Source organism: Pholis gunnellus (assembly GCF_910591455.1).
Source record: "Pholis gunnellus genome assembly, chromosome: 24".
In the NCBI taxonomy this organism is placed as follows: Eukaryota; Metazoa; Chordata; class Actinopteri; order Perciformes; family Pholidae; genus Pholis; species Pholis gunnellus.
Genome location: NC_136551.1, coordinates 4,993,777 through 5,010,163, shown reverse-complemented (window position 1 = coordinate 5,010,163; position 16,387 = coordinate 4,993,777). Strand labels below are relative to the sequence as shown.

Sequence of the window (16,387 nt, the reverse complement as noted above, 5' to 3'; positions counted from 1 at the left end):
TCCTCATCATCTGAAGTGTGGTAGGGTATTAGCCTGTGTTCGTCCACATCAATGTTAATGCAATCACAGAGCTCTTACCTTCCTCTGTGTCCTGCTGATGGATGAGTGACGAGCATGTAGGAGAAAACAGAGGGAGTGTCAGAGTTCTGATGAGCAGACACTGGACGGGAAAACGGCTGAACCAAAAGAGACAAAACTCACGGCTGAAGAAGCCGTTGCGGTGCAAGAGGTATCCCCCGCATCCGCAGACCGTGACGACGAGGCAGACCACCAACACGGCCGCCACCACGGCCGAGACGTTGACGTCCTCTGGGGGGGGGGTGAGAGGGGAGCAAAGCTTGAGTTACGGCCTGTTTTCCATATGCAGGCTCTTTTATTGAAGCAGTAAGTCACAGACGATGGGGAATGTATGAACACCTAACATAAACAGGAAGGACGTATTTTAAAGTAACTCCCGCCTAATGCCTTTCCCTGCACTCCGATAACACTGCCTATAATTTATTAAGTGCGTAAAATGGTTGCTTGCCCTAATCTAGAGTACATTATATAATTCATAAGCAGGAAGAATACATTCGACCGTGTCGTTTGTCCCTAAATGGACACAGCAGACCCTTCAAATTCGAAGTTGCTCCGTGAGGGTGTTTCCGATTTTAGAAGCAGGGTGAAAAAGTCGGCCTTTCCTCTCCACTGCATCCCTGATTTTCTCCAGTGCTGAAAGGTGTGTGGAAGAGGCACGAGGATGTGTACACACACACACACACACACACACACACACACACACACACCTATCGTCATGTGCTTGCCCTCGCACATCTTGGGCGGTCCCACTCCGTTCGAAGCCAGGCAGCTGTATCGACCGGTGTCCTCTTTGGCGACGGCTTTAAACTCCTGCAGGAGAGGGAAGAAGAAAAGGCTTAGAATCACTTCCTTGTTTCCTTCAGCAGGCGACAGTGTAAACTATTTCTAAATACACACTCTCCCTTATGTGCGCGCACACACACATACTCACCAGTACTCCTGTGTGCGAGTTGATTAGATAAGTGGCGTTGGCGTGGCGCGGCTGGTGGATCGGCAGGTTGTCCTTGAACCAGGAGTATGTAGCGGGCGGGATGCTCTGCTGGTCCCTACAGCGCAGCTGCACCACTGAGCCCGTCACTGCCCCACTGGGGATTTCGCAGGACGGGGTGTGTGGGGGCACTGGAGACCGGGACGGGGGACAGAATTAAAGAAACATAAGCAAAACAAACCAAACTCCCACACGTCCGAGCTCTGTTTTTGGCTTTTGAACCATCGACTCTCTTTCCGCCGTACCGAGGACTTTGAGCGTGACGTTGGTCTCGCCCAGGTTCACGGTGTCCAGAGGAGCGCTGATCTCACAGCGGTACTCCCCGGCGTCCTCCTGGGTCACCCCTTTCAGCGTGACGGTGGCCCCGTCGATCGTCGCGCGGTCCTCAAAGGGGCCTGAGAGAAAGGACAGGACGGTCAGGAAGACAACGCTGCCGCCTCGGTGCGAGACACGACATTCAGATCCCAATGAAGCAAGATTCTGACTTCATTATATAATAACATTACACTGGATATAAAAAGCATTTACATCGCGTGACGGCCCCCTGATGGGATCGTCCCCCCAGTGGGTGGAAGAGGAGGTTTTCAGTGACTTTTCATGAACTTCTGCTGTGACGTAGAGCTGCCAGGGACGAGGCGGCTTGACATATTTGAGAAAATCGTCACGCTAACTGCGCCGTCCATCAAAGAGACTGACTTGGCGGAAGCTCATGTATGATTTATTATTTATTTGACCCATTAAATCCACATCCTAAACCACAAAGGAGAGGGATCAAGGACAAAGGAGAGGGATCAAGGACACGAGATGGGCGTTGTATGCACATGGACTGTGCTTCAATATCTCTTAGAGCTTATTGTTCCCATCTCACAGTATCCAAGTATGCCGCAAGCGTCCTTCTTTGTCGCTCGGGGGGGATGAAGAGCAACGGCTGCTTTCTCACCTCTGAAGTGTCCATCAAAGTACACGAAAGACACATCTTTCCCCTTCTTCTTCCACTCGATGCGCGGGTTCTGGTCTTTCTCCGTGCGGAACGTGCAGGACAGCACCGCGTCTGCAAAAAAAAAAAAAAAAGGGGGGGGGGAACCGATGAGATAGTTATGACAGAACAGCGGAGTCTTCAATCAGTGGTGTTTTTTTAACTGCTTGGTCTATTTTTAGCCTCAAGTGACGCGACGGCGGGACGAGGCCGCTTTCTCCGCCTCACCTGAGAACTCGCGCACCTCCACCCTGTGTTTGTCGGTCGACACGGTGACGGGAACGGAGGGGGAACCTGGTGGTGGAGGGGAGAAGAGGGGAGGGAGAGATAAAAGAAAAAGAGGGGTCAGAGCACTTGGGAACGCAATATCGCTTGTCATCCATTAGGGGGCAAGGTGAATTGGGTAGAGTGCTTCACATTGCCCGCCAACTGCAGGAGGAGAATGCTTAATGGCTGCCTCCGGTCTGCTGTCTGAGGCAGCCGTAGTCTTTCTCCGTAAAACTCTGAGGTACAGGCAGGATTAGTCCCTCCTCCGCTTTAATCCAGCAGGGTTAAGGAGCAGCCCGCCGTGTGTTTACCAACGCAGCGGGTTAGGACACGGTCAGGCATCTCACGGGAGGCTTGTCCAGATTAACCTGATGAACTGGGGGGGGGTATTAGCGACGAGGCCGGCGGCACACTGTCCCTGTTTGTTCCCCCCTTGCCGTCTGTCACCGATACCCAGCGTCCAAACAGGAAGAGGAAGCGGGAGCTGCCCCTTCCTGTGTTCTGATTGGCTTACGGGGCGGATTATTCCCTGGTCATCCTGTTGTTAAATACAGGTTCAACGCAGGTGAAGATTACCTGGAGGGGGGAAAACAGGTTGGAAACATGCAGCCGGCGAGAGCAGTAAACGCTCTCTGCTGCTGCACTAAAGCCTAGAACGTCTCCCAAAAGACTGAGACTTCAGTAAAAGGGGGAAAGGACTTTTTGACTGAAGGCCATGCATTTTTGAAAGTACATAATAAATGTTAAATGGGCCTCAAGGGCTCTAACTGCGAAAAAACCTCTTAAAAACTTTTAATTTAGTGTAACGAAGATTTCCCCTTCACAAGCTTTATACCTTTTAATAAAACACACTCACACACACACACACACACGTACCTTTCCTGCCATTGTTTCTCCAAACGGCATGACGCGTGCAGATTCAAATCTCACAAATGTAAACTTAAAAACACGTACTCTGAAATGAATGTGACCAGTTTCCTGTGTGTCAGCCGCTTCCTGTGCAGGCCCCATTGTGACGGTGCAGAAGCCCGTCTTCCTGTGAAGGGAGGGGTCACATGGAAGAATGGAGGGCAGAGCCGAGACAAAAGCAGGAAGCGTGGAGGAGAACAGGCTATTGGACGACTACTCAAACTGGCGCTTGTGAGCCCACCCAAAGGTCTCTCTCTCGCTCTTATTTACAGCTATTTTTAAATCAGCCTATACAATAATAATGCCATCTGCAGCATAAAGCTTCTTTCCTGAAGTTGGCTCAATTTACACCAGCCTCACTTACTTTCAGCTAAGTGAATTAAAAACGGCACACTCTCCCTGCAGACGCTCCCCGCTTCCCCCTCGCTTTTTTTTTTTTGCCATGTGTTGACTTGCGACAGTGTAACGGGATTACCATCCTAGCCTTGGCTCTGGTACCTCGACGCCCTCTGACGAGCGTTGTCTCACTAAAGGATGAACAAGACGAAGGAGGGCGACACAATGAGATTAAAAAAAGGAAAAAGGGGGACGGGGACGAACGTCAAAGGAGAGATGAGCGGCCCTAAGAATAGAATACAAATGAAGTGGAGTGGAGGAGAGTGAGGCGGGTTGATGCTGGTGGATCAGAGGGGGGGGGGGGCGGGGGGGGGTCCAGAGACCCGCAGAAGCATGAATAAAAGAGAGAGTGGGATTGAAGGCGAGGGAGATCCTCCGTGACAGTGGGACTGTGAATGGGAGATGCTCTTGTCATGTAGTGTGAGACCGGGCCTGCTGCCACCTTGAAGGGCGCCTCTTTGAGAAAAAGGAAATGTAGCCGGGCTGACAACTTCACCGCCGCCCTGACTGACACGAAAGCACACGCGTCGAAAAATGAGCAAAGAGGCTCTGCGTGTGAGGTCCCACTGACCGCCCCCCACCCACACCACCACCATCCCCCCACCCCGTGTCCGTGCGCTCCACTGTGCTCCACGACGACCAACACTGTCGGCTTCAATGGCCTCAATTAACTGCGAAAGGCGTCGAGGCGGACAACGTACACATGGCCCGCTCGGATCGTTTCACAGCTGCATGGTGGGTAATGTTAACGTGGTGTAGCCTAAATTACAAAAAAAAAAGAAAAAAAACGCCTACTGTCCGAGAAACCGTGAAGAAAATGTGATTCGGGTTTGGAGACGAGTGTGTGCGAAGCGTGCACAAGTTGACCCACTGAGTGCTGGATGTCTCTTTCTGGGTTGCTGCACACATGTAGCTCAGAGGGGGGGGAGGGGGGGTTGGGGGGCTGTATTGCCAAACAGTCCCAATACCGATAACCTGGGCTTTAACCTGAAGTTGGCCCGAGATTCTGAGGTCGCCCATCAAGAGTGAGTCCAGCAAACAAGGCGTACCGGACTCCAGCCGCTGCTGAGCCAAGCAGTTGTTGGCCAGCCGAGTAGCTAGCAAAAGCTAAACGTATGTCAACATAAATTGGCTCAGTGGATAATTGCTTATTGTAGACTTTCTAAATGTTCTCTGGAGCAGCGGGGGGGGGGGGGTCCGGTGGTCCTCCAACATGGCGTCAGATATGTATCCACTGAGGGAATTTAAATGCTTCAGCGATGGGCCTGTTGTGGCTCTGGAGCACAGAAGCATCCAGACAAAGGCGTCAACACAGACAAGCTTAGAGACGAAAAAACATCAACCAAAACACTGCGACAGCTCAAACCTCACAGTGGGACGGCCACCCTCCCGCCTGAGCGGGAAAAAAATAGAAGGATGGCACGCTTCGCTCCTTGGCACGCAGCCGTACTCTCATTACGCGGTCCGTACGGAGTGTTACAGAGACTGGGGTGGGGGGGGGGGTGGAGGCGGGCGTTGCCGGGGCTGTGTTGAGGGTCAAAAGCATGGCGCAGTAATAATTAAGGCACTTATTCAAATTAACAGGACAAACCAAAGAGGAAAAGGGGGGAGATCCAGGAGACGTATCCTGTCTGGCTGCATGTTATAGATAACGGGCATGTGGACGGCACGCACGTCTCAAGGCTGTGGGGGAGAAAAACAGGGAGACTGTGTGTGTGTGTGTGTGTGTGTCTGTGTCTGTGTGTGTGTGTGTGTGTGTGTGTGTGTGTGTGTGTGTGTTCTCCATTTGAACAAAGCCTCTCTGTATGACTGTAACCCTGTGAGCAACAGCTGTCTCAGGCAGACGCGATGTGGGAGTGTGAGGTTGAGATGGGGGGATGTTGGGTCTCTTGCCACAGAGACCCACCCAAAAACATTTCCTCCTGGATTTTTTTTTTCTTTCTCGAAACACTCCACAGGCGGTTCAGTAGAGAGGAGGCAGATTTGAAGCTGCTCTGTTCAAACTGTTGACATCTATCCGTGCGCCAGATGATGAGTGATTTCTGTCAGGCTGTCCACAGCCAGACTGGACACACACACACACACACCTCGTGAACTTGTGACCTGACAGGTGGTGAAATGTGGACAACACAGAGTAAAATCGGCGTCACTCTCACTGTCTCATCACATCCATCTCACACTGCTGCTGCTGCTCCCCAGGAGTCCTAAAGACACTCACACTGCTTTCTATGTTAACATCGGAGAAAGGTGTCTTTAGAAACAAGTTTCCTCGTGTTCGCGTTCCTTTTTTGTCTCCTGGTCACATCCCTGCTATGAACAACACACTTCGTCACGACCACAAACAGTTTGAAAGTTTCTGGTGGCGATCCAACCGCTGACCTCGTGCACGGATTCCGCCACCTTCGCTGCCAAAAACGGGTGGGGGTGGGGACCCACCTGCCACCACCACCACGCCGCACACACACACCCTCGGGTGGCACCCCGCCAAGTACAACTTTAGGGCCAACTTGCAGGGACCGAGCTTGGCTGCATAGTCGTCACGGCCCACTCTCACAGCGGGGCTTTAACTAAACCGGGCAACTGCAGAATAACACCAAAGACAAATGTCAAAAATAAATAAATCAAATGAAATAGCTCTTTATGTTTTGCATATTTAACTGAATATACAATTCGCACACTAAAATTCCAATGAAAATGTATTTAACAAAAAAAGAACTCACTTTAGAAAACCATTATTTTGAAAATTATAAAAAAAAGTGTAATTTTAAATAATTAGTCTCTTGTTAAAACTTGTTAAAAGAATATTTTAAGTCTAGAGCACTTTATTAAATTACCTTTTTATCTATTTTTTTGTATATATCCCAGCAAGTTAGAATAAAATAAATAATTAGAAAGCACTTAACTTATCTAAGTATAGGCTGTGTCTCTCAGAGAGAAGTAGTGAAACGCAAATACAGACTATTGAATAGTTTCCTTTTGTCACTTACATTGCATCAGTAAAATAACAATAGGGAGATACAGGGACGTCCCCTCCATTATCGTCCACAACTCTGGCTGAGTCTCGGCTTCCCTGGACGGAGCGGGGAGGCAGATCCCGAGCCTCGGCTTTCTTCTCGCACTTGTTCACAACTCTCCAATAATTCATCCAGCTTCCAGGGAAGAAACTCTTCTCCAGGAAGAAGCGATCGGACCGGACCGGACCGGAGCGGAGCGGAGCGGTGGCGGCGGAGCTGCTGGGAGGCGAGCGGGATGAGCGGGGGACGCACCTTTCGGGATTGATCGCTCCGAAAACCCCGGTGCCCCTGGCTGAGAAGTCTGGCAGGGAACGGCGTGCCTCGGTTACTATGAAAGACGTGGGTGGGTGGACGTCCTCTCTCTATCTCTCGCTCTCTCTCTCTCTCTCCTGTGGTGCGGCTCCGGCGCTTGGCTGAGGTGGAGATGGAGGTGGAGGGAGGGCGGGGGTGTGCTTTCAGACGAGCAGAGCGGCGGAGCGCCGAGAGCGCAGCGCAGCGCCGCGTCCAAGACGCGCACTGCACTGCCAAATAACGGGAGTCACTGAGTTTGGCACCAAGGTGTGGCACGCGTCATACCGTAGCCCGAGTGGGACCCGGTTTGACCCAAAAGGGTTCTATAATAAAATAATATATTACAAGTCTTGTTAATATGACACCCTTTATAGAATAAAGGGCTTATAATGGCTTAATGAGCAATATACTAACGTATGGGTCAGTTACAAATTTAAATAAATTGGGGTTGCCAGATTTTAAAAACTGATTTTACAAGATATATTTTATATATGGACCAAAAACAGACCACTTGCCTTCTGTAACAGACCTCTAAATATTAGATTAAAGTGGAATTATACAACAACATCCTGCCCGTATCAAAGATGAGATTCAGACTACTTCGGTCTTGTAGAGGAGAAAGACGACAAACTAAAGGGTTAAGCTTCGGATGGAGACGCTGCGCTCAAAGCAGGAATTTGAGTAATAATGAAAGACATGCGAGATGAAGGGAAGGCCAACAACAGAGACGCATTCAGTGCTGATCCTTCTCTGGATAAAGTATTTCTTTATCAATTATCACAATTGTACCATTAGAGAACTCTGGAGGAATATTTCTATTCATTCTGGGTAATGTTGAGTTGTGAGGGCTTGTAGACCCCCCCCCCCCAGTGACTATTGACAAGACTGATCAGTGACCAGACTCTGCCTCAACGCCTGACTGACACTTCCACTGCTTTCAGTCCGTCCTTCATGACAGTAAATGAGGGAACCACTCATGAGCTCTTCAGCAAAAGAAGAAGAAAATAACAGAAACACATTATCAATTCATTTCTAGGAATGCATTATTCCAGAGTGTTTTTAGTAGCTATTCAAATTTAATCACGTCTGAGCAGCGCACATCATAAAAACCTCTCTCTCTCGAGCACTAGAGGAATTCAGGGCACCGACTCAAACGGCGCAAGTGTGTGCTCTAAGTCCGAGGCATATGTCCTTGGGTGTGTCTCGCACGTTGGCAGTGTGTGTTGGGGTAGGGGGGTGGGGTGGGGTGGGGGTGCTCGAGTGGGAGCAACAGCTGCACATCGGTTACGTTTTCTGGCCCGAGGCTCTGCTCATTCCTCGACAAGTCTCCTTAAACTAAAGTGAAAGTTCCCCCCTGTTACTCAACACTCCTCGGTTAATGTGGACATGACGGGGGTTTTATTGTGATCCATCTCTCGATCTGTCCAAAGACGAACGCAGAGGCCGAGGCTCGGATGTCAAACAGTGATCTGTAGTCCAACTGGGGAGGGGGAGAGAGAGGGGTGAGGAAAGTCTGGGGGAGCGGCTCAATTTCCTTTAAACACTACCAGCTGTCTGTCGCCACCTGTACTATCACACACACACACACACACACACACACACACACACACACATTGTGATATTAAAAACTATACGCAGGGATTAGTTTATAAAAAGTGGTTTGAGGAATAGTTTGGGGGAAATGAGCTTGTTTACTTTCTTGCCACAACCCAACATGTTGAATTATTCCTTCAATACATAATTGACTAATTCTTTATAGGCGAGAGGCCATTAATATGGATTTGGATGGTCTGAAGGCACCGGGAGGCGCTGGGGGAGAAACAGAGAAGATGCTCACCCTTTCACACACTTGACTCTGAACTCTGAGGATTGAGAGCCACCTGTTTGATGGGTGATAAGACTCAACAGCTGTGCACGGCTGCCTGACCTTCGGCCAACAGACGCGCACGCACACACTCCGCTGTTGTTGTTAAGCAAAGTGCTGACACACACGCGGTTCCATTTTCGCTACTTCTCTCCTACACGCCTGCAATCATCTGAACAGTTAAACTGAAGCTCCTCCCCCCCTCTGGGAGCGTCAACTCCTGTTCAACGCGCGCGACGCAAGTTTCCTTCAACAGCAGGGGGTCGAGGAAAATGAGTTCCTTCGATTGGCGGCGATTTCTATGAGAATGACAAAAGTGGAAGTGATTTGTCACATATTTTTTACACATTTATTGAACAAATAATACAATTGGGTACATGTGAAAGTGGTGCTGTGGGTGAGGAAGGCTACACAGAGGTCTGGCTGCTCGGTGGTGGAGTGGCGTCAGGAGGAGAGGGAGGAGCCACTTCTTCAAGTCTCGGCACCTCAACCTGTGCAAAATAAAGCCACACACACGCGTGTTAATTATTATGTTACATCCCCTCTCTAGACTCGGTGAGGGTTTGATGGAGTGGAACCATTTCTACAGAGATGTCAGAGTGGTGTGGAGGCCTCTGTTTGTCGCGTGGGCGGCCGTGTTTTGAGCGCCAGCTGGAGGCAGACGGGGGACCTGCTTCCCTACCGCCTGCAGACGGCTCAGAACACGCACCGCCCACGCCTCGCTGCTTTCATAACCCTCAGCACAAACAGAGGGTGGACAAACACAAACACTTCAAATTCACATGTAGCGGATTACAAAGTAGGACGGTTTATTAATATGTCTTTTAAAATAGGGTTGTAGGGATACGTGTAAAGGTAAGGCGTTTCTGTTATTCTGTCCACATGGATCTAACCATTCAGGAAACATTTAAATCAAACACGCAGAGGGGATAACTTTGTTTCACCATAATCTGGCTAAACGGTCTGATAACGTGCTCAGTGTTGCACCTGAATACGAGTACAGCCTGCAAAATAAAGCATAAATATTGAGTATATTTGCCGTACCAATGAAATACTGAATATACAGAAACAAACATGTTTGGAATGTGGTGTTTGAATACCTGATATGAAGGCAGCTTTTCCAAATGAAGCTTATCTTGTAAATTACTCCAAGAAGGGTGCGCAGTACAAGAATGTCTCCAAGTTCTTCTTCTTCTTCTTAATAAATTCGAGGGGAGTTTCCCAGCAAGGGCGTGAAACGTGAAACTATGGCCAAACTTTGAAAGTAAGACCCAACTAATGAGATATGGCCTGGAGGCAGGAGGTCAAATGTGTGAAAATACCATTTGAAATGAAATGTTAAAGGTTTAAGTTTACAGCAGACAGCAAACAGTAACGTGTCAGGTGATGCTATGAACGTCCTGCACGCTGCTCCTGTGCTTGTGAGAGACGTGACGGTGACGTCCTCCACTTTTAACGCCGCTCCAACTCTCGCGGCTAACTTTTGTCGTTAATAAAGCGCCGTTTAATTCCCCGAGCGACCAGAATGTGAAAATAAAATGTAGGCCACGGAGCGCAGTGTGTCATCAGTTGCCAAATCGAGTGTGTCTATTAATGAGTACATCATTTTTTTTTTTTTTTCTTCATTACGCAACCAGTGATGCAGAGAGAATGCCAGAAAGGCTGCAGCAAAATATATTCGCCGAGATGAGTCCATCCAAAATTAACTCGTAGCCTAGTTTGAATGTGAGGAGTTGATGCTTCTCTTTAGAGTCTCACTTGGTGACAGAGAGTGTCACGATGTACGACGTCTACAATCAGAGCCTTGAACCTGCAGAGATTTAAAAATACTTCCTCCTTTGATCTCCGGTTAGTGTCTGTGTCTTTCATGTCGACTTCTGAGAACAGCAGCTTGTCCTTCATGAGGAGAAGGAGACCTGCTTTCTCCTGCCTCTCCTCTCTCTGTTTTTTGCCAAAATATAAATGCAAAAGCAGTAAAAATAGCCCCGTTAGCTCCTAACCTCTGGCTACTCTGTGAAATCTGAAATGACGGCTGCACGCCGGCTGAATGTGGAGCGAGCAGTAATTTGGACTCGTTTCCATCATCTCGACCAGACCACTGACTCAAGAGCTGCAGCGCTTCAAGTCTGTCGGACGACGGTGTGAGGTGAAAGAAAATAACTGAAGATATTTGTTGTTCTTACCAGTTTCTCTGCCCGCTGCCTCAGTTTCCTCCAGACGGTGTGGTGAGCCTGCAGGGAGGGAGACAACGTGACTAAGCAGGAACAAAACATACCTGCAGACCCCCGGGAGGATTCTACTTTAAACATGAGCTTTAACATGTAGCATTCTGGTTTTAGTCATATAAAAACACAGATAGCAAGAGTAGAGAGAACCATCGCCTGTACAAATAAAATGATTAGTTTTCATTGAACACTGTTACTGTACGGCTTCATATCAACTTCTACTGTTACTGTACAGCTGTTAGGATTGTGGCCTATCTTCTATTTGCAATTAATATGCATTCAATCCAGTTCAACTATTTAAATGAGAATGATAATCTACTCTGGCTAAGGTAGCTTATCAAGAGTAAAATACACCTCTGCATTAGCAACCCGCTGAAATGAAGCTACAGGCTCCTTAACCCTTTATCACTACCTCAGGGCCCTTGGGAGCAACGTGGGACTGTTGGGACTCTGGCTGTGGTCATCACAGTGAACAGTGTCAGTGTGATGAGAGGGCACGTGAGCCCTTGTTGCTGTACTTTACCTCCTTGGAGCAGAGGCTGCATTTAGCATACCCTGTCCTATCAATGTATTTAAAACACTGTGACAGCAGTAAGCTGTACTCACGTCTGGTTAGACCTCCACCTTTATCCAGGCCCAGCTCCTTCACAGCTCAGCCCTGCGTCAAGCTGCGCTACACAAACAGCCTCTTCCTGTAGCTCTTTGACCTCATCATCTCATCAGTATCTGGGCCTCATCATCGCGGTCATACAAGTTATTATGAGCACGAAATCGCCTCATTCTACTTTGAGTTAAAACAAAAACAACCTGCAACCAGATGCGCCGGTTGCAAAATAAAACCTCTACGGATCTACACGATTCACGTGGCTGACATATTTTGATTCAAAACGGCCGAAAAGCGACAAGTTTGCAGGTCTGTGTACTGATACGGTCAAACTACAATACAGCATCAAGGTTTTTACAAATTAGTCGAGTAAAAAGATGAAATAATACACAACATGTCTGCCTTTGAGTGACATTTTGTCCCCGTGTTTCACACACTTTCACCCACCTGCAGCTGCAGAGGCAGGGAGAGGCCCTGTGCTCGGCGGTGGAGGCCCCGGGGCCCCTGCCCCAGGCTGTGGAGGGCCGTCACCTCGTACTGGGAGCACAGGCCTGTCCTGGCCACCAGGGGGCCCACACTCAGCACCACATGGTCACAACATCTACAGAGAAATGACAACGGGAAATAACTGTGGGCGATGTAGAAAGTACACGGCCTCCTTTAGACACACATAACGCGACATGTAACCGACACCAGATAACCAAAATGTGGGCATGAAGACTCACCTGTGCAGCATCACTGTGCCTTTGGGGTTTTGTGCCGCCTTCTGTTCCACCTCTTCCTGTTTACACCTGGAAGACAGAAGGACGGAGGCATGAAGCGAGGAACGGGTACAAAACCTTTATCAGTGGCACAAAGTACTGCTGCTCAGTAGCCGGTCTACCTGTTGTGTGAGAAGACCTCCAGCGCCACAGAGGGCGCCACCTCCAGAGGCTCCCAGACCAGGTCCTGGTGGATGAGGTGCTGGGCCTCTCTGGTCAGAGACCGCAAGGACTCCTGGAGAGACAACCAGCCATGATGCTTTACAAACACATTTCACAAAGGATCAGGTGCAGTTATGGATACAAGAGTTCCGTAATCCAAGGCACGAAGCAACAAATAAAAGAATCATTCTTCCACACACACACACACACACACACACACACACACACACACCTCGGAGGGAGTCCATGAGTCCAGCTGAGGGTCGAGCACCACGTCGCAGCAGAAAGCACCTGAAGTGACTGCATGGAAACAAATGACATGAACACAAATTAGCGCCACACCACCTCTCATCAGTCTAATGTGTATGTTGTTTAATCAGCTGTTTAATAAGCCTACATGAACAGGCAAAGTTACTGCATCTCACTGCGAGTTCTATCTAATAAAAGCTACTGGCAGGTGTGTTTTGGGCTCGTTCTACGGGTCACTGATGGCTGGTCAGGGTGCATTCGGAGACATAAAGAGACGCTCTTGTACCTGCCACCTCCGGTGTGCTGAGCAGCTCCACGGTAAAGTTGTCTTTGAACGCGGTGTCCAGCACCTGGCCGAGCAAGGCCGCGCAGGAACGCCAATAGGCCTGACGGGAAACAACACTGGATGTCAAACTCGTATTAGCGGCGGATCTTTACACACAAACAGGACTGAAAATCAGAACCGGCTCATTCCTAAAACGTCCAAAACAATCTGGAATCGTATTAAATAAAAATACTTTTTGTTGTTGTTTAGTACCTGGTTGACCAGTGTGGGATCACTGTCTTTAAATGTGAGCAGGGTGAGGGAGCAGGACTGGGTGAGGGGCTGGTGGAGAGACCACGGCTCCCCGTCCACCAGCGCCAGAGCCGAGTTGGTCACGTGATGCTGCGTCAGGTCTGAGAGGAAACACAGGAGTTCATGAGAAGGCAAAACAAAATATATATCCATGGAGAAACATGTAGCAGTACTTTATTAATACATGCAAATGAAGCTGAGACGTCTAGTTTTCCACAGATTGTGGATTCATAAACTTGTTTCCTGCCTCTCCACAGAGGTTACTCGCGCATCCACACTCACGTCTGGCACAGCTCAGCGGAGTGGACATCCCTTTGTTCACGACGAGCATCGTGCCATCCAGCCCCGGGCCCTGCACGGACACCTCTATCTTCTCGACGCGAGGGTACAGCGCTCTCTGCCTGCCCTGCTCTCTGGAGAAGACGGCAGAGCGCTGGCAGCGGACCTCGGCGGCCGGAGCACGGGCAGCCGCTGCGGCAGTTGCAAAGCCTGTGTGTGTATGTGTGTGTGGGGGGGTACAACAGATGATACGCCATCCTTTTTTAAACTTCTACTCTTATGTCATGAAACCACTTTATTATTGGTGTCAAAGCAATGTCATCAGGGTTAGCTGGGCTCAAAACTAACATTTTTGAACAAGAAGTCTGTTTTTCTAAGAAGGAACCAAACTATGTTGAGTTGCATTATGGGAAGTGTAGGCGTAGGAGTGTTTTTGGAGCATATTAGATAAAAGTCAGGATATGCATTTGGTTTAAATGTATAAACATGTCAGCTTGTGGCATTTGCACAATGAAAACACTGTCAGTCATTAGCTTATTACACCCTCATATCTACAATATTTAATTAGAGTTGAACAATAAAGTAACGCTAATTTGTACGTAATGCTAAAACAAGCAGCTTGCTAACCGAAATTAATTATATATTATATGAAGTTGCAAACTGTCATTTCAACCTAGCTAGCCCAGATGCTAATGCTACCCGAAAACGTTCGCTACCAGTCGACGTTACTCACGGCGCTGGAGAGCTTGACACGCGGTCCTGGTCACCATTGTGAAGAATATTTATGTATCTACATAAAAAACAATGGAAAGATACAGAAGGACAAATTGATAAATGTGTGTCACTTGCGCCTCTGTTTGAAGGACGCCATGCCTGTTATGTGTGCAACGAACATTTCGGTCCGGGTAGGAACTGGAGTCAGAGGCTGGAAAGGTCCGTGTGAGCTGTAGGACGAGGTCCAGTTTACAACAGCAGGTGTCGCTGTTGGCCGACATTTCAATCAGGTTTATGTAAAGGAAACCCTGCAATACTTTTTTTTGTATTCTATAGTCAGAGAGAGCGAGAGAAAAACAAAACCTCCATCAGCACCATTTTCATCAACAGACCCTAACAACATAATATATCTCTGTATAATACTTATTTGATATTTCTTTAGGCACTTGTACAAAAGTTTTGATATTTATGGCGTCCCTCGACGATTCATTTCTGAATTACCTCAGTCTCTGCAGCCTAAGTGTTGAAAGACTGTTGCTCTTACGCTGATTGGATGGAATCCAAAGTTATGATCTTGGCTCTGAAGTCTCACATGTCCCCAACTTCATCCTCTAATGGACTCTAATGGCATTCAGAATTTGACAAATGCTCGTTGGGTTTTTCAGGACCAGAATCAGCAGTAAGTGTTGGCACTAATGGCAGCAGCTGGAGCAGCGAGACGCCCGGCCAGGGAACGCAGCCGCAGGGCCGAAACATGATAAATCATCTCGACGCAGGCCGAGGTGGAGCCAGATTACAGCTAAATAGAGAAGCTTGAAAGGCAAGTTTCACAATGAGCGCCAATCTAATGACCTCAGGAGGTTAAAGTAAAAGAAGAGAGAACTCCTAAGTTGTATTTGGCTCTCAGGAGGAGCCGCTTTTACAATTTAAAGAAAAGTTTCTTTACCTTTACGATCACACAGAGACATTCATTATTCAACAATAAACACGCAGGACACATTTGTGCATAAAGATTTATTTTTTTGTTGAAAATAAGTGTTTCTCACATTGAACCACTAACATATCAGATGTGACTTTAAGATAAAAGAACTATACACTGACACCATACAATGTAACAAGGCATTTTGTATGATCTGTAAGGTGTAAAGACAAGTGTCCGGTTCATTGTTTCATTAGTTGATTGGTTGATACTGTCTCTTTGGGTGAAGTTGATTGTACTCGGTGTGACGGTACAACTTCATGCACACATCATCCACAGCACGTCAACGTTTGGGATCTCCTGAATGAACTTCCCCAAAGGTGCGGTTTCCCTTTTCTTTTTTTCTTCTTTTTTTTAAACATTCTCTCATCTAGTCATTCATTCGTATTTAGGCGGGCCATGCTGTGGAAATTGAACTTCCAGTACGACTCCATCACAGTGGTGTTACTTGACATCCGTTCAGATACTTGGTGACCGGCCTTGCACTGTCGAAAAAAACAACAAAAATTCCCAAAAGTGCGAAAAAAAAAGAAAAAACACAAGCAGAAGAGTAGAGGACCGATGAAACCGCGGAGCAAACTGCCATCCCTGCTTGGAACTGTGGCTGGTTTCCCGAAAAGCGTTGAGCACTATGATCCTCTTTGTCGATGGCTTTTGAGATGGTTTTGGCACCGTGCTGCGTTTTGGGAAACCCTGAACATTTGCTCCTGTTAACCCGGAGGACGGTGACGAAAGTGGGAGGTCAAGTGTTGTCCTTTTTTTAGTCTTTCAAGGGAAAAATCCACCCTGTGTCCGAAGAATGATCTACGTTGAACTTTCATTTCCCCCCCCCCCTCAACCCTCTTTGTCTACTTCTGCATCGGTTAGGGATTTCCTACATTTCCCAGAATGCACAGGCCTAAACTGCTTGACACAGGGTCGAAAAGAGTGGATTTCCCCTTTAAATCCCTCCATCTTCAATCTATCTAACATGAATTCATTTGCATTCTAATGGCCGACCGTCCTCCCATCCGTCACCCCCCCCCCCCCCCCCCCCCCCCTCTCCAGCAGGCTG

The 16,387-nt window shown here is 48.2% G+C and overlaps 2 protein-coding genes across 2 annotated transcripts; both read right to left on the bottom strand.

Moving 5' to 3' along the window:
- Window positions 1-6,945, bottom strand: jam2a (junctional adhesion molecule 2a). Its single transcript, XM_079185345.1, is given in 9 exon segments — window positions 1-94; window positions 202-309; window positions 786-888; window positions 1,010-1,197; window positions 1,312-1,461; window positions 2,007-2,117; window positions 2,271-2,336; window positions 6,602-6,711; window positions 6,713-6,945. Coding segments are annotated over 9 exon segments (903 nt in total). The 5' UTR covers window positions 6,760-6,945; the 3' UTR covers window positions 1-74.
- Window positions 6,946-9,120: 2,175 nt separating this feature from the next.
- Window positions 9,121-14,520, bottom strand: mrpl39 (mitochondrial ribosomal protein L39). Its single transcript, XM_079185374.1, has 10 exons — window positions 14,374-14,520; window positions 13,644-13,850; window positions 13,323-13,462; window positions 13,071-13,170; window positions 12,768-12,835; window positions 12,496-12,608; window positions 12,338-12,403; window positions 12,060-12,213; window positions 10,967-11,014; window positions 9,121-9,274 (listed from the first exon to the last, which is right to left on the bottom strand). Exons 1-10 carry the CDS (start codon window positions 14,408-14,410, stop codon window positions 9,191-9,193), a joined length of 1,017 nt encoding a protein of 338 aa, XP_079041500.1. The 5' UTR covers window positions 14,411-14,520; the 3' UTR covers window positions 9,121-9,190.
- Between the last annotated feature and the right edge of the window lie 1,867 nt (window positions 14,521-16,387).